An 18,330-nucleotide genomic window follows, 5' to 3' on the forward strand; every position below is an offset into this window, starting at 1 on the left:
CCCATCATTATCATGAAAAAGCTCCATCCTTCATCCTTTCTGAAGTTTGTTTTTTCTCCATATGCCAACAGAAATGGTCTTAAGTGGTTGTTATTCCAATGTAGAGTCCTTCCCCGAAATACAAGTGTGCGGGTGTGTGTGTGTGTGTGTGTCTGCTAGACCATGAATGGAAGCTCTATATAGGGAACGACAGCTTGTGCCCAGGTATTTTATTGACGGTGTACAGATTCTGATATATTGCATCACAATACTGACTGCTAGATTTCTTATAAAGATTTAGTTCATTTTGACTCTAGATTTTTCTTCACAATAAAAATAAACTCATGCCAGGGTTTAATAACCATGACTATCAATTCATTCAAATTTAATGACAGTTTTATTAAACTAAGAGCGTCATATCACAGAGCATTCACAGTGCGGGAGGTCACAGTTATTGAAAAAATAAATAGTGAGATAAACATATTTATTATTTACAACTTTTCAGCTCATCGCTCCTGCTTTGCCTGTTGGAATGAACAAGGACGCAGCATTCGGCTCCACATGCCAGAAACGTCTCGGGGCGGGGGGGGGGGGACTCCAGGGACTCGTAAAAGCCCCGGAAGTCCTTGGTTTTGGTCGTTTTCAAGGGGGTGCTTCCTGGACGTGAGAGTCCGATTCTATCTGCTGTTTGGGAGGTTGTGGCCGGACCCCAGGAATACCCCGCGGCCCTGTGGGACCTCTGCCCAGTCGGCCTCCCCTGCATCCGGGATGTTCCCGGCCTCGCCTTGCTTGGCCCTTCTCTTGGCCGCTCCTCCCTCTGCCCACAGGCCTGGCCCCACCTGGCCGGCAGCCCTTTCCTCTCTGGCCATCAGGCTCTTTTTGTGTTCACCCAGCAAGTACTCCAGGCGGGCAGCAGCGGACCAGGGGGCACCGTGCTCGGAACCAGCAGAAGCTCCCAAGAAGCTGCTCGCAGAGGCTCAGCCTCAGCTCGTCCTGCTGGGTACCCCCATATCTTTGCTCCAAGCACGTGGAAGAAGCCCTGGGACGTGTTTTACAGCTCAGAAGGGGCCTCTGGGGGTGACAGGGATGCCCCCAGGGCCAGGAAAAACCCCACTAGAACATTTGAGTTGGAAAAGCAGAGCTGCCTGGCTGACGGTGCAGCAAAGGAAGGCCTTGCTCCTGCTCCTAAGGAAGACTGTCCGTGTGGATCGCTAGGACTTCCCATCCTGGGAACTCTGGAGGGGGAGCAGGGAGGGCCCTTGCCTGGGACGTTCCCTCTGTGCACAAAGCTGACTGCGCAGCCAGAGACCTCAGACTGCCCTTACTTTCTCTTGACAGCTTACAAAGCTTGTTTTCCAGGGGTGTGGTAGGGAGGGCTCGTACCTTCTCCAGGATGAAGGGTTTTGTTGGCCTTGACCATGGAAAAGTCCCAACCAACATGTTACATAAAAAGCAACTGTTTAAATTCTGGCAACAGTGGGAGCAGGTGTGGGTCATGCCCACGTCTGTCATCAGGCCTTTAACCAAGGAGCAACTGATCCCAGCCCCACAAATCTGATGGCGGAGAAGCTCCACACCCAGGGGCAGACTCTCACGGAGGCACGGGGGTATTTTCAGCTCTTGGAGCTGCCCCCCATCACCCCCGGGTCTGTGTCAGGGTATTCAGACCACAGACATTTCCACAGACTGGAAGGGACGTTGTCCTCGGCTCTGTTGCGGAGCCTGTGTGGGACACCTGACCCTGACCCTGGACACGGATACCTGCATGAGGTGAGGGGAGACCCTGGGAACGAGAAGATAAAAGGTGACCCAAAGCAGGGCCACCAGCCCCTGGCCGCATGTGGGGGTTCCGCAGAGACAGAGGGAATTTGTCATTCAAACACAAGAATTGTTTAAAAAAAGCTCTAACACCAGCCAGCTGGCTCCCTGGCGGTCATGGCCCAAGCAGCTCCACCCACGGGGCAGGACGGGAGGAAAGGTCCCATCCTCCCCATTTTATGTGGACACCTGTTTCTTGGCAGCTAGGCGGTATTGGGACAGGCTGGGGTCTCCCCCCCCCGGCGCCATCAGGCACCCCACTCAGGCATCCCTGGTCAGGAGCAAGTGCAGCCACACCCACGCCCCTGGTCTGTGGCCCCAGGGAACGTCTCCTACAGCATGGCGAGGGGACCCTGCACGAGCCCCCTTACTGACTCCTGGTTCAGCTGCTCTCTGCGTTGGAGGGGTGGATTCCCCGCAGGCCCTCCAGCCCCACTCCTTGCAAGACCCATGCGGGGGGCAGCTGTGTCCGCGCTGCAGGAGCCCCTCTCTGGGCGCTGACCCACCACGGCCAGCCCCAGGGCCCAGGAGCACATGTCCACAGTTGCTGGGGGCCCAGACACTCCGGGGGAATCCACATGGGGAGAGTGGGGTTGGGGGGGCAGCCCTTCGGGGGTGTGCTGGGGGAGCTGATGGACTTCCTGCCACCTGAGAGCTGCCCACAGAGCATTTTCAGAAATTTCTGAAAGTTTCTAGGGGCACAATCCTGTCAGGTGCCCTGGACTCATGTGCTGCTGACCCAAGCGGAGAGGGACACACAGAAGTCGTGCTCAGGGGGCCTTAGACCCGGGAGTGTTTAATCGCGACAATATCCTGATGATTTTCACCCTGACAGGCAAGTTCCCGCACTGTTCGAGAGCCTGTCACGGATGCAGCACAGCCATCTGTCCAGCCAGAGGGGAGGAGGGGGTGCGGGGTGGGATGGAAGGGATCCCGGGCTCAGTGCCCGCTCAGGGTCGGGGCCTCAGCCCGTATGAACCCCACGGCTGCTGACCAGCAGCAGCCCAAGCCGCGGGGGCCCCCGTGTCCCTCCTGCCACCCGCAGGGGGCTGTCCCCAAGCACAGGCAGTGCCCCTCCGGCCTGAACACCGCTGGGGAAGGAGGGGAGCTTGGGCGCAGCATCTGCCGCGGGGGCTAGGGTCCCCTACCTTCCCAGGGGGGCACAGAGCAGACCCACTCCCTGTCCGCCCCAAGGAGAGAGAGAAGTGCCTGGAGGGTGCAAGGGCGTAGTGAAGGGCTGCCCTCACCTCCAAGACCATGGTTCGGGGTGGACCTGGCATCCCGAGGGCCGTGCTCCTGAGTGGGGTCCAGCTGCAGCTCATCAAAAGGCAAGAGGAGCAGCTCTCCTTGGGGACCTAGACTCCTGGGCAGCCCGGGGGCCCCCGGGTGGGGATCTGCAGGACCGCCCCAGGTGCCCACTGCACCAGGGAGGGCTATGCCCTATGGCCTTTTGGGTCTGTAACAGCAGTGGAGGGACAGTGACAGCGAGACCCAGGCGGAACGTCGACGAGCTGGGAGTTGCGCACCAGGGGGATGCGCGGACATTGGCAGGATCGGTCCCCTGCCCTGCCCACCGTGCCCTGGCCATCTGTTCTTCCCCTCATCGACCCAGAACCTGCCTCCAGGGCCATGTTTCCAGACACCACGCACCTATTGGCCCAGTCTGTGCCCGAGCTGCCGAGGGCGACTCCAACCTAGGGACGGACAGGAAGCACCTGCTCCCGACTCTGCAGACACTGTTGATCATGCAGCTCTTCGTGTTTCTTTCTTGCTCCCAATTACAAGAGCTAGACTTACTTATGTTTTTTTATTGCCTATTTTTGAAGCAGAGTGATTGCCCCACGCTAATCAGCCTTGGGAATAAAATAAAGGGAGTAATTCTGTGTAGTGATAAAACCATTATTTTAAAATGAAGGTCTAATTAATCAAGCAATTCTTGCAACTCGTGATGGAAAAATGTTTAGTTTAAAAAGAGGATCATCCACCTACAGCGTTTATGGAGTTTCCTGGATACAATGAATACATAGACCCTTTAAGGAAGTCGCATTGGCACATCACAGTCAAAAGAGAAGCAGCCAGCAGGAGAGCTCCGTGGACTAGAAACACGACTTTGTAGCCTCAAACTGCAGGTGCAGGACGCTGTGTCACCTCGGACAGACTCTCCCGAGGAAGAGCCAGGATTCCATGTTCTCTAAAAGCTCTGCGAGGACTCAGAGAAGTGAACCCTGCCTGGCAAGGATGACGTCAGGGGACCACACGGCCTGTGCTCAGAGGACAAAAACATCTTTTGGTCTTTACCAGGAAAACCCCAGGGGCGCTGGGGAGGGACAGCCATTAGGACACACGCCAGGGCACGAGGGGTCAGGTAAGATCTACCACAGTTTTGACCTGAACCATGAGGACCACCCATGGGGCAGAGCTCTGTCCCCGCCCGCCCCGCACCAAGGACGGCCCAGCCCTGGGTGACCAGGAGGGGGACAGCTGGCGGCTTGGCTTTTGTGCCGCAGTTCACGGACAATTAACCCGGGGTCACCTCCTCTCAGTCAAGACTGTGCTTTCTGTTAAACAGGGAGGATCACCCCTCCTCACACCACAGGGCCATTATGAGAATTGAGGAGGAGCAGACACAGCTTGGAACCCCGGTGGGCTTGGGAGACCAGGCCGAGGCCCGGGCTCTGATGTCCCCGTGTGTCCACTCTGCACTGACGGCCCCACTGGTGGCCTGGCCTCCCGCTCACCTCGCTGATTTCTCAGGAACATCACCTCTGCTTCCACCTGGGGGACCACTGAGCTTGGTCCAGATAGAGAAACAAGAGGGGCCTCCGTGCGGTGGAGCCACTAACACTGACGTGGACCCCGAGCGGAAGCCTGGTGACCAGGCCGCCTGCCTCGGATGCGGATGCGATCACTTCCTCCTTCTGAATTCAGGAGGCCCTCGGCAAGCGCAGCCTGCATCCCACCTCGGGTCACGACCTTTGTTTCAGGAAGGAAAAAGCGACTGCATTCCTGCTCCTCACACACCACTCATGACCAGCCAATCCGCCAACACCCTCTTCCCTCACACTACCTGGGGCTTCTCCCGTACATTCTTCTGTGCAAAATATCCCAGTTATTAAAAGTGCATCAAATCCAATAGACTTTTGCAATAGAAATATTTAAAAAATTAAAAAACCCCACCTCTATATAAAACTAATTGTGCTTCCTTTTTTAGAAACCACGGATGGTTTGTGTTCATAAATCTCTTTAATATTGATTTGAGAGCTACGAAGCAGGTGAAAAATTGTTGGATATTTTTCTCTCTCTTTTTTGACTCTGCCTCCCATCCTGGGCTCTTCACCTGGAGCCAACTCTAAGGCTCGAGAAGTTTAGCTCTAAAAGTGCCAAGTTCCAGTTTTCAGACCCGCCTCCAGGTAACAGAGAGCAGCTGTTTGCCTTTCAGGAAACATCTCCTCTCAACGTCCACCACGACCCTGTGGCCTGCAGTCAGTCCGGCAGGCCACAACACTGCTGGGTACTGGGACAACTGGGCCTCACAACAGTGGTTTAGAGAGGACAGCGTTTAATAGAGGAAAGACAGGCCCCACAGGACACTGCACCGCCTCCCAGGGAAGGGCTGGGACGGCTGTCACCTGCCACCCCCACCGTGTCCCTGAATTAGCATCCAGGGAGAGTTGCACAGGCTCTCCTAGATCCCAAACCAGTAGCTCAGCGTCAGAGCAACGCGACGATACACGTGGGATTTTGTGTCCAAGAGGGCTCTTCTTCGGTGCCCAGCGTAGCCTTTCCATTTGGGATGATTCTTTTTCAAGTATGATGATCTCCAGGACATTTTATTTTTAACATTTCACCGTTCATTCTCTGAACGCCTTGATGAAAGTGGTGAGAAAGCTCTCTCTTTCCTGCTGTGAGACGCTATTTGCATTTTAGTTTCTCCAGAGAAAGGGGTGGAGTGTTGTGCCCTTGGGCCCTCTCGCCTGCAGGTTGAGGCCCAGCGCTGCCTGCCGAGGTCAGAGGCAGGAGGGTCCACGAAGGACACGCGGTCTAAGGGACCCCTACCCGCCAGCCTGGGGGCGACGCTGCGGAACCACATTCCCACTTTGCACCTGCCCCGGGACCTCACAAGCTCCGATGGCCACCCAGTGACAGGAAGTCCTCACTGACGTGTCACGAGGGGCCTCCCCGGGCCCGCCAGCTCAGGGACCTGCCAGGATGCTCAGACGGCAGCCCCGAAACTTGCTTGTGTGGGGAGGGCAGGGCTCCGAGGACACGGAGGAGGAGGACGACGAAGAGGACGAGGAGGGGGAGGAGGCCCCGGCTCGCGCCCAGTCGGCGACCACCATGGCTCTTCCGTCTGCGCGTGAAGAGCGGCCGGGACCACGGAGGCAGGAGACACTCACGCTGGGGCGGGTGGAAGGGAGGTCATCGGGGCCCAGGGCAGCTCAGGGTGGCTCGGCCCTAATCATCCTCTCGGCACATGGGCAAGTTGACGAAGGTGAAGACGTTAAACTCGATCATGATGGAGAAGCAGAGGAAGACGGCGTACAGGGCCAGCACACACATGCCCAGCTTCCGGTCGAGCCTCCACTTGTTCACGTGGATGCCGAGGACCTGCGGGGACAGAGCATGGGGCTTGGCCTCGGGGCGCGGGGACGCAGGAACGCGGAGGCTCTCCTGGGTGGGGTGGTGCTTGCCGGCAGGCGGTGAGCCTGGTCACTGGGACCCTTTGGGCTTCCACGCCTGCTGATGGCAGGCGAGCCCTGGCCCCAGGACACATGGCTGCTGCCCCCATGGGAGCACTTCTGGCGCCCCAGTCCTCAAGGCCAGGACTTCCTCTCGCGACAACAGGGACCTGCCCCAGCCCTCCCCTGGCTGCAGAGCCTGGTGTCCTCCAACCTCTCAGGCAAAACTCCCACGGTATTCTCTGGCTCACAGCCCGGCACACTTCAGCTTGGACCTCCTCCTCCTCCTCCTCCTCCTTCTTCTTTATTTTATTTATGAGACACAGGCAGAGAGAGAAGCAGGCTCCCTGGGGGAGCCTGATGGGGGACTCTATTCTGGGACCCCAAGGTCACGTCCTGAGCCGAAGGCAGGCGCTCGACCGCTGAGCCCCCAGGCGTCCCTGGACCCCCTTCTTCTGTGTGTGGGTGTGTGTGTCTGTGTGTGTGTGTGTGTGTGTGTAGACGGGCTTGGAGCACACCCTCACTCTACATTCCTTCTAGACTCTCCTGTACTTCATGCCTGCCTTTCTCACCCCCGAATGGAGACTTCCTGGGGTTGGACCACCGTTAACCCCAACCACGCAGCACCACCGGTTCTGTGCAGACAGTGGCTCTGAGTTCCAATCACAGCGCTGCCATTTCCTGCCCTGTGATTCTGGGCAAGCTACTGCCCCCCCAAGTCTTGATCTCCTGTGCACAATGGGAATGGCCTCACCGGGGGCCATAAGGGTTGCAGGAAACACGCAGAGGCTCCGGGCGCGTGGAGTAGGGCAGCCTGAGGATCCAGCTCTGCGGTGCTGGCCTGGCTTGAGGCCTGCCAGTCAGGGGAGGAATCTCTCCCCCACCCAGAGCTGGTGAGGGGAGGCGGACAGGGCAGTGGGGACACAGGCACACGTAGTCCAGTTGCTCCAGTGGGTTTTTAGCCACTCAGGGAACAATGGACGGGTCGGTGCCGACACTCTTGGCACGAATTGTGTCTGGAGGGATCCAAGAACTTGTGTTTCTCCGTTTTAACCCTCGTTGCCGCTGTGTGTGTGTGTGTGTGTGTGTGTGTGTCAGAGACCCTGCAAGTGACTATATGGGATCAGAAGAAAGGATTCCAATTCTGGAACCATCAAGACTCACAGTGAGGGCGACAGAGCCCAGCAGCAACACCACCGAGTAGACCAGGCCCCGGCTGTTGATCTTTACCTGGAGAGATAAACACAGGAGCTCTGAATCTCTGTGCTGCTTGGGGTGGGGGTGGGGGCAATGCAGGGGTGAGGGTGGGAGAGGGGATGCAGGAGGTGGGGGTGGGGAGATGCAGGGCCTGGGGATGGGGAGGGGATCCATGGGAGGGGGTCGGGGCGTTGTAGGGGAGGGGGCAGTGTTCTCAGAGCCTAGAGCCCCCAGTGTGGCCCTTCTAGGCCTGGAAAGCACGGGTGGGTGCTCCCCTGGGTGGGGGGCTGGGCAGAGCAGGGAGGTCAGTCCTGACTCGGCCAGTGAGCAAAGTGGATGAGAAAGACGCATGCCTGTGGGCTGAGGTGTGGGGGCTGCACACAGGGGCTCCCCCTGCAGCCGCCCCAGACTGTTCCAAGGCCTTCGTGGGAGGCGGAAGCCCGGGAGCCAGGGAGCTGGGGAGCTGAGGACCATGTGTCCCCCTGGAGCTCACTGCTGGCACAGGCCCAGCAGCCAAACCCACAGAGCGCATGTCTGGCATGCATGTCGCTCAGGAGGCGTGAGGAACTCACCGTGGACCCGTAGTTAATGACCATGGTCTGCAGGCCCCATGGTATGCCGAGTCCCACCAGGATGTCGAAAACGTTGCTTCCTATGGTGTTGGACACCGCCATGTCACCAAGGCCTAGGGCGGACAGTTGACACATGTCAATCACAAGACTAGGTTTCAGAGACCCTACTAGTGTCCCACTGGCGCTGCTCTCCACAGAGGACTTCCTTCTTCGTGTACCCCATACTTCAGAAACCTCTTGTGAAGTCTCAGGGCCTCCCAGAGGCTCAGTCATAACCTTTAAGATTTTTTTTTTTAAGATTTTACTGGATGGAAAGAGAGAGCAAGAGAAAGAAGGAGAGTATGGACGGTGGGGAGGGGCGGAGGGAGAGGGAGAGACAGACACCCTGCTGAGCAGGGAGCCCCATATGGGGCTCGATCCCAGGACCCGGGATCATGATGTGAGCAGGTGCTTCACCCACAGACCCCCCAGTGCCCTAACCCTCAAGATTCCTATGTTGGAGCCCTGACCCCCAATAGCTCAGAGTGTGGCATTGTTTGGTACTGATGTCTTTACAGGGAAAATCAGGTTAGAATGAGTCATTAGGGTCAACCCTAACCCAGGATGACTGGCGTTCTTACAAGGGGGACACATGGACAGAGCCCCAAGGGAACAAGAAGATGGCCACTGGCAAGCTAAGGAGACAGGCCTGGAGAAGACTCTCCCCACAGGCCTCAGGAGGAGCCAACTGGCCAACACCTCGCCTTGGGCTTCCAGCTTCCCTGCCCATGAGACCGCCCGGGCCCATAGGTTCCGCGTCCCAGAGCATGGTGGCCCTGGAGACGGACTCAGGCCCTCACTTTTCCTCCTGCAGGGTCTGGGGCTGATGTTCTGCAAGGACCCACTGGGTGCTTCCCGGTTACCCCGGAGGAGGGGCACTGTCCTCGTGTGGCACACGATGGATCCGAGGCATGGGACAAGCCCAAGGTCACGCAGTGGCTGAGCGGCCCTGGCGTCCTGCCTGACTGGCCAGGATAAGGGCAGCCATGTCACTGAAGTACTTGACACCTCGAGGGGCGGTACAAAGTCAGACAATAAATATTCACAAAGACGACTCATGCTGGCGGACCTGTGCTCCTGCCTGGCCCCCTGGCTGTCCTGTGACACGCTGTCAGCACCTGGCGCTCACAAACCTGTGTGGGATGAGTGTGTGTGCAACACAAACGTCTGCAGCCATGGGGTACTCTGGTCCCTGAGGTGCTTGCAGCCACCAGGCTGGACGCTGACTCCCTGGCCTGCTGGGGTCCGCTGGGTCAGCCCCTCCTGCTGCCCTGTGGCTGTTGCCTGCCTGCGGGCCTCCCCCACGGCCTCAGGTTCCTCCTTCCTGAGTGACCTGCGACTCTGGCTGCTTGCTGCTGTTGGGGCGCTCACTCTGAGGGGCCGGGCTCTCCGTGTTGGGGCCGCTGGGCCGTCACAGGGATGTGGGCCGCCTCTGGGGAGGATGCAGTGCTCACATGGTGAGTCAGGACATACACCTACACCCGAAGCTCACAGGAGACATGAGGGTTCCTGGGTTTGGTGGATGCACCACCCCCCTGCCGCCACCCACTCTCCACACAGGGCACCGCTTCTCAAACTTCAGCTGCATAGGACTCCCTTGGGGTCCTGGCTAAATGCAGACTCCGACTGAGCAGGTTTGGGCAGGGGTTCTGTCCTCTTGGCCATGAGGGAACTGTTCCGGCCTTGATCATGTGTGTGGGGGTCCAGCCGGGGACACCACGGTCACTTCCCTGATGGTTGCCCCCTGTGTCTCGCCCCTGCTCACTTTCCCCAGGAGTCGCTCTGACAGGACGTCCCCCTCAGAACCCCATGTAGCCCTGTGTCAGATGGAGCCCCTTCTTGATCTCACCCCCCCAGGCCCCCAGCCTGCTGGTATCGTCCCCTCAGCCCCGACCCCATGGACTCCGGGCTCGGCTGTTTCAACTGCACATTCTCCAGCCCCCTTGGCCTTCCCCGGACCTACCCAGCAGCCCGAGCTCTGGGCAAACCTGTCCTCTCTCTGCGTGTCTCATTGGAGCTGGCACGACTGAATCCCCGTGGCCAAGGTCACGCCACGGCACATTGGCCAGGCCCTCAGTGCCCAGCTGCTTTCCCAGTCCCCGCTGAGCCGCTTGCTCAGCGCCCCTCCCCACAGCTTGTGCTACCTCGCACCTGTGCCCGGGACCCTACTCACAAATAGGGTCTCTGCAGATGCAGTCCAGTGAACACGGGGTCACATGGAGTTAGGGTGGGCCCTAGCGCAGCAGCCGGTGTCCTTGCAGAGGGAAGAACACCCCGTGTGGACAGAGGCAGACATGACCGTGATGTAGACCCAGAGCACACCCCTGCCTACAGCCTCTGGATGGAGCACGGCCCGGTCGCCACCTCGAGTTTGGACTTGTCTCCAGAACCCTGCGACGACCAGCTCTTGTCCTAAACCACCCAGTCATGGTAGTTCTGTTACGACGGCCCCGGGATTCGGATACACTCACCTTAGAGGTCAGTCGATTAAACCCCGTTCCCCTCCCTGCCCCTACTCCCTGCAAGCTTCCAGCCTAGGCCAACCACATGCCTACATGTCTCTCCCCTCATGCCTTCTCGGGACCAGCTGTCGCCCCGCCCCTTCCAAATCAACCCTTTCTCCAAACTTGGAGGAATAAAATGTCATTCCTCGCTTTCCAGAGCCAACTTTCCCTTGGGTAGCTCTTTCCTCTCCCACCTTCCTTGAGCGTCATTCTATGACGGGACCGCAGCCCCCACCCCCATACTTTTGCATGTTCATCTGCGGAGGTCTACACGGGGTTACCTCACCAGCAGAAACACCACAGTAAGTGAAGGGCAGCCCTTGATGGTCTTTGGTCTTCCCTTGAAGAGCACACGGGTTCTCCTGACCTTGCTTATTAGCCCGTGTCATGGAGTGAACCCCAAACAAAACCCATAACCAAACAACCAACCAAACAACCAACCAAGCCACCAAACCCATTTACATGTTCTAGAACTTTAGGAAAACAGTTGGGGGGACAAGATACCCTCCCCATTTTGCCCTCCTGGGTGCTGAACATGCCTCATTACCACTGTATTTGTTGTAAGAGGTCACAGCTCAGCTTTGTTCAATGTCACACTGGTGATTTCAGAATAAGTTCATTTGATCTGAGCCTGCGTGAGCCCAGACTTAGGGCTTCTAGGGTCTGCAGGTGTTCATCTTGGTAGAACCCTCTCCACGGTGGAATTTGACCCTGATGCTCTCCCGTCATTGGTGAGCTCACAGCCACTGGTCAGGAGAGCCACAAACTATGGGTTGGGCAGGGGCCGAGGGGCCCGCATGGTGAGGCTCATGGCTGGAGGGGCCAAGATGCCATTCTTACCTTGTCTTGCCACGATTAAGCTGGCCATGCAGTCCGGGACGCTCGTGCCTGCTGCCAGGAACGTAATGCCCATGATGACATCGGGGATTCCCAGTGTGTACCCAATGATGGTCACCTGCCGAAGAGTTAGGAGGGACATGAGCTTGCGGAGAAACACCTAGAACTCCTGTGTACTCCGAGTGTTTCTAACTTGAACGTGGTGTTGCTGTTTAATAACAATTAGAAAGTGACATAAACTGAAAACAAGACCGACAGACGACCACTGTCACCACTTTTCGTTGGCCAAGGGTTCTCAAACTTGTGCATGTGGAGAATCCTCTGGTGGCCTGGTGACAGTGTGGGCTGTGGGCCCCAGTCCCTCCCACCAGGTTCTGATTCAGGACGGCTGTGGTGATGCCCCAGAGTTTATGCTCCTATCCAGTCACCAGGTGGCTGGGACTGTCCGGCGACGGGTCTGGGAAACCACACTTGAAAACTGTCACTTTAGGATGCAGCCTTGGCCATTTTTTGGTGTGTTAGAAGAAAACAGAACCAGATTATACTTACAACATATACTTTGCAGCTATGTGCTTCATACAACGACATACTGTGGACACCCGTCCACCTATGTCGTCACCTATGACACTACTTTAAATGGATGCACACCTTTCACTGAGTGGTAGAGTCTAGGCCAATCCCTCACCACTGGACACTGAGGAGATCTCTCTGTGCTCTTATGACCTCACTGCATGGGCAGTATTTCCTGAGCACTGACTGTATACCAGGGGTTCTACAGGTGAGCCGCACATGCAACCTCAGGTGCTTTATTATCACCACCCACCGGTGAGGGGGCACTGCAGTTACACTCATTTTACACCCAGGGAAACTGAGGCTCAGAGAGCTTAAGCAACTCTGCCTGTGAGCACGAACCTGGTGAGCAGATGATCGGGGATTGTGGGCCAGGTCTTTCTGACTCTAAAGGTCATGCTCCTACCTCAACCTCATGTAGCTCCTTGGGTTCTTATATCTTACTGCTTCCTTAGGATGAGCTCTGAGAAATAGAACGGCCGGATGGACGGATTTAAGGATACTGATGACTGTCATACCCTCTGCTGATAAACGCCCAACACTTTAGACATAGCTGGGCCCTGGGTAGCAGCCAGATGGAAAGCCCTAGAAGCATGTGGTTAACTCTATTCAAAATACTCATTAGTGGGATGCCTGGGTGGCTGCGTGGTTGAGCATCTGCCTTTGGCGCAGGGCGTGACCCCGGAGTCCTGGGATCCAGTCCCGCATTGGGCTCCCTATGGGGAGCCTGCTTCTCTCTCTGCTGTGTCTCTGCTGCTCTCCATGTCTCTCATGGATAAATAAATAAAAATTAAAAAAAAATACTCACTAGCTCTGGCTTGCCTCCTCGTCTATACAATGGGAACAGTGGCACCTCTTAGGGTTGTTCACATTTTTACTGAAAGCTCCAATCCCAGCGAATGGTCGTGTGATTTAGAACAAGCTGGTTTGCTTCTCTAAGCCTCAGTTTCCTCATATGTGAAATGGGTTTGTTAATAAAGACTAAATGAGAAAATGTGAGGGGACAGTGCCTGACGTATGTGAGACGTTAGCAGATGCAGGCCTTCCTTCTCTTGGGGCCTTGGTCTTACGATCCATGGGGGCAGAAAGTGTGGGGGTGTTCAGATTCACGAGCTCAGGGAGGCCCCGGTGGAGCATGCTCTGAGCAGAGTTCGGCCTGGCCCATAGCCAGAGCCTGTGGACAGAAACACTCCCGGTCCCAGGGCCCCCTGGCAGGCAGTGCTCAGTGCAGCGGCTGCAGGTGCCAGGTGCACACAGGCCCGCCATGGTCTCTGCAAGAAGCGACCCTGGTGGGGGCAGCACAGGCATGGGAGGGGACACGAACCACTGAGCCCTCAACGTTCAGATCGCCCAGGCCCTGAACGACATCTCCACAAGCACAACTGAGCTGTGGCCGCCATGCTTCCAGTGGGGGATGCCGCATGTCCTGGGTTGTTTTGGCATTATTGGGGTTGCTGCCATTTCCCCCCTAAGTCACCGAACTACAAGGCTAAGAAGCTGGAGGATGGAAGAATCAAAGGAAGGTTTTGCATGTGTGTGCGCGTGTGTATGTGCATATATGTGCGCGTGTATGTGTGTGCATGCATGTGTGCATTATGTTGTGCATGCGTGCATATATGCATGTGTATTCATATGTGTGTATGTGTGCACGTGTATGCGTTTGTGCATGTGGGTACATGTGTATGTGTGCATATGCGTGCACATGTATATGTGCATGCGTATGCATGTGTGTGCATATGCGTGTGTGTATGCATGTGTTTGCATGCATTTGTGTGTGACTATGTGCCCCCCCAGGGTGCTTTGGACTTGGGAGGCTGCCCGAGTGTTGCACCGCCTGGTCTCCAGCCCTGGGCCCCGTAAGCCCAGCTGATACTTAGGCCTCAGAGAGGGAGGCAGAGCCCAGCCCCAGGCTGACTCTGTGCACCTTCTGGAGGCCATGGCTCCCCTCTGGTCTTCAGTTTTCCCAGTGGTGCAAAGGTGCTAGACAGAACGCCGTTGTCAAAGGTTCCTGTCTCTTCACCCTGACATACAAGGATCGTTTTCCCTGGAACCTGAGGCAGGAGAGCCATAAAAGCTGGCAGGAGAAACAGGTGGGAACTCGCTGCCCCCCCTTGGCAGCCCCCGTCGGGGCATGAGGGAGTGAGCACAGTGCCCTCTAGCCAGCACATCTTGCTTCAGTAGAAGGGACAGCTGCCACGGGGTGCTGCTGTCTGGACCAACTTCTCCTGTGAGGCTCGTTCTGTTCCCCTAACACTGAGGCGGATGAGGTTCGAAGCCTCAGGAAGGGTGCCCCAGCAGAGTGGTCCCTGGGCCCCGCTGTGCTGTGCCATGACTGCTCCGGGGAGCACAGCCAGAGTGGCGGGGCTGTGGGTGTTCACCATGAAGTGGATGTCCTAATATTGTTGTTTTCCGTAATCAGAGAAGAAGTCTCACCACTTCATTAATTTGATCTTCCCTAATCCTCATCCCTCCTCAAACGTCATGAAATAATACTTTTTTCCCCCCTTGCAGTGTTTTGGGGAATGCACTTTTTCATTTTATTGAATTCAATTTGCCAACATAGAGTATAACACCCAGCACTCATCTTATGTGGGAAAGCACTTTAGTAAGAGAAATCACTGGATCGTTTTATCACATATAGAGACAGGCTGGGGTTAACATTACTCAGAAAAATGTGAATTTATAAGAATGATTCACATAAGGCATTGTTCCCATGATCCTTGATTGTCCTCCTTTTCTTGGGGGTTTGGATAGTAGCTATTTTCAACTCCTCCAGCATCCTGATGCTCATCCCCCTTTCGTGGGGAGGTGGTGACATGGCTCATGGAAGCTGCCAAGGTCTCAGACTGTAAGTGGGAGATCTAGGCTCCAAGTGCATCTCCACGGGACCCCACATCACTCTCTCCCACCAGACTGCTCCCCTGGGGCTAAGGGACAGGCGGGCCCATGCTTCTCACACAGAGACTCACTGCCCGCACCAGGCGTCAGGAGGACTGAGACGTCCACTCGCTCACAATGAAGCTGGAGGCTGCTGACGGGCAAGCCTTATGAAAGAAGCACAGGTGCCTGTCACGGTTTCTCCCCGTCCCTGGGTGCCCCACGTGGGAGGGCGAGGGAGGGGCCCACATGGTGGGACATGGAGTGAGGCCTCGGGCTCCTGCTTGGCACCTCTCCAGCCAGCTCAGGCTCTGTACGGGGGCTGTCACACGTGGCCAGAGGAGCTTCCACAGAGCCAAGCCAGTGCCTCTCCATCTGTAAAACTTTGGTCCAAATGGTGTCTGAAAACTCCAGTAAGAAACTGAAGGGCAGTTCAGGAGAGTGGTTGCGATCATGGACTCAGGAGCCCAGCTCTAGAACCTACTGATTATGTAACTAATGGTATAATAGCTGATGACTGGGCAATTGGGCCAATTGCTCAATCTGAATGGATGCCTCAGTTTGAGGAATCTGTAGAATGGGTGTTATGAGGGCTAAAAGAGTTTACTGGCAGGGGTTACATGAGGGCTGCCTGTGTTCCTCTCCCATTGACTCCAGTCTCCCCCTGCATTCCCCAAGGACCCTGGAAAGGAAGGGGAATGAGCGACTAGCCCTGCAGAGACCTTCACAAAGCATCCCCATCACCCTGCCATGGTCCTCTTTCCATCACACCTGAGCTGCATGTCTCAGAATCTCGTCTCCTGCCCCACTCTTGCCCGGAAGGCAAGTGCCATGCTGTGTCTACTCGCATATCCCCTGTGCCTACACAGCCCCACACACCTCTGCTGAAACCCCTTTCCCTGAGAAATAAGCCAACATCTGTGAAGGTAGGCGACTTGCTACAGGTGGCACAGCACCACCTGTGCCTGAGGCCGTTCTTGAATCCAGCTCTCCCACCTCCAGCAGCTGCTGGGTGGGGGCTGGCTGCACAAACCACCCTGCTTCCACCACTCACCAGCCACACCATTAGGTAGGAGAAGACAGCGATCCACAGTGTGGCTGTGATGAACGTGACCATGAAGTACTTCTCCCAGCGGGGCTTGCTGCAGTTGGGGATGGTGATGCACAGGAGGAAGATGAGTGGCCAGGTGAACACCCACTTGGCTTTGTCCCCTCTTGCCTCTGCAGTGGGATGGGGTGGAGCCCGAGGGGAAGGAGAGAAACACATACTGGGTTATACACTGGCCTGTCTACCTGTTCATTTTTTCAAGCCAAACAAGACAATGCTACTAATGTGGCTCTGAGCACTTGAACTTGGAATCACACACCTCCATAATGTCACCCTGGAAATGATTTAAACAAGACAATCCAGGGTCTGCTGACTGAATAACTTTTATCAGTCCAGATCCTTCATTTGTCAGAATAAGGAAAGCAAGACCCAGAGCAGGAATGGATTTGCCCAGGAGAGTTGGGGTGAGGATATGAAACATGGGTGGGCTCCGTAATCAGACAGACCTGGGTTGGTGTTCAAATGATCTTGAGCAATCCCATCAACTCCACTTCCTCCTCTGACAGTAACTGTTGTTTAACAGCAATGCCATAATCACTGTATGGAATATTTGCTGTGCGAGCAGGCACAGTGCTATAAGCACTTTGCATTTTAGTGATTTCTTCATCTGTTAAACACAAACATTTTCTCTCTCTTGGCTGTTGCAAGAATGACACGATACACGTACATAAAAAGCTCGGCACACACTGCAGCACATAGTTGGTACTCTGGAAATCTCAGCTCTTTTGTTCCCAGGTCATATACTCAGCTTGTTGCAGATATAAGACTAAAATGCAGGTGTCCCTGGCTGGCAGGTGTTACCTCACTGGCCCCTACCAACAGAATCCACAAATAAATTAACCAAGGAAAAGTGGCTTCACTAAGCCACTGAGTGCAAGTGTAGTGTCCTTAACTAGCCACTGAGTACAGTGTATACATTCAGACTCAAAATTAGCTTTTGTCATGTCAATCAAGTAGTGGAAGACAGACTTCTGAGGATTCTCTCCTCCACAAAAGCAATGAGAACACTGGCAAAAAATGGTCAGAATCAGCCTTTTTCAGAATTCTGGAAATTAACCAAAGGTGTGTAGTAAAACTGGCTGAGTTTACTTAAGAATATTGGCTTGAGGGCAGCCTGGGTGGCTCAGCAGTTTAGCGCCGCCTTCAGCCGAGGGTATGATCCTGGAGTCCCAGGATCAAGTCCCACATCGGGCTCCCTGCATGGAGCCTGCTTCTACTTCTGCCTATGTCTCTGCCTCTCTCTCTCTCTCTCTCTCTCATTCTCTCTCTCTGTCTCTCATGAATAAATAAAATCTTAAAAAAAACTTTAAAAATATTGGCTTGATCTCAGTGAGAAGAGTGAGCTTTGTGGAGTTTTAACTTGCTCTATTTCCTATTCCTTTAGACCAGCTCTGGAGTAGCCTTGAAAACCAACATCCTGGTGTCCATCGGGGGCAGGACTGGAGCTCCTTCCAAGTCCATTCTCAGAGATTTCCTGGACGAGTCCACTTTCAAGGCTGTCTTTATTTTTCACAAATCAGAGCTCAACCAGTGTGAATAGCCTTTTCCTTAGGGGCATTTGTTGAAAACAATCAGAGGCAACTGTTGAGCATCACACTGTCCAAGGTGGTGGATAACAGTTGAGACAAACAATAAACTGACCAGTTAAAAGGAAAAATTGGGGAAATGGGTTATTTATAGAAGGTTTTTTTTTAAAATTTTTATTTATGATAGTCAGAGAGAGAGAGAGAGGCAGAGACATAGGCAGAGGGAGAAGCAGGCTCCATGCACCGGGAGCCCGACGTGGGATTCGATCCCGGGTCTCCAGGATCACGCCCTGGGCCAAAGACAGGCGCTAAACCGCTGCGCCACCCAGGGATCCCTTATAGAGGGTTTTGAGAAGTTCTCACATATTTGGGAATCTAAAAGACCATAAGTATGCATAGGGATGTGCCCACCGATATTTGCATGCTCGGTAAAGATTTGAGAATGCCCTAAGCTTTCATCTCTGCCTAATGTTGGGGGATTGAACACCCAGGTAAAGACTAAAGTACATTTGTAAACTGTCTGCCTCAGGGTTAAAGACATGCCCCCAAACACATGCAGAACTTATTGGCAAAAACTGGAAAACTTAATTTGATCCAGGCATCTAAGGAAATCTCTGTGCAATT

The 18,330-nt window shown here is 55.2% G+C and overlaps 1 protein-coding gene across 4 annotated transcripts in view; it reads right to left on the minus strand.

Annotated features, from left to right (window-relative positions):
* Window positions 1-357: 357 nt before the first annotated feature.
* SLC24A4 (solute carrier family 24 member 4) overlaps window positions 358-18,330 on the minus strand; it is a 159,739-nt gene continuing 141,766 nt past the window's right edge. For all 4 annotated transcript variants that reach the window (XM_055333683.1, XM_055333684.1, XM_055333682.1 and 1 more), the window contains exons 13-17: window positions 16,127-16,293; window positions 11,629-11,743; window positions 8,246-8,358; window positions 7,641-7,706; window positions 358-6,405 (exon numbers count right to left, since the gene is read on the minus strand). In XM_055333683.1, coding sequence (XP_055189658.1) covers window positions 6,253-6,405; window positions 7,641-7,706; window positions 8,246-8,358; window positions 11,629-11,743; window positions 16,127-16,293 — 614 coding nt within the window. In that variant the 3' untranslated portion in view covers window positions 358-6,252. The remainder of the gene's footprint in view (window positions 6,406-7,640; window positions 7,707-8,245; window positions 8,359-11,628; window positions 11,744-16,126; window positions 16,294-18,330) is intronic.

Source organism: Nyctereutes procyonoides, unplaced genomic scaffold (assembly GCF_905146905.1).
Source record: "Nyctereutes procyonoides isolate TBG_1078 unplaced genomic scaffold, NYPRO_anot_genome, whole genome shotgun sequence".
In the NCBI taxonomy this organism is placed as follows: Eukaryota; Metazoa; Chordata; class Mammalia; order Carnivora; family Canidae; genus Nyctereutes; species Nyctereutes procyonoides.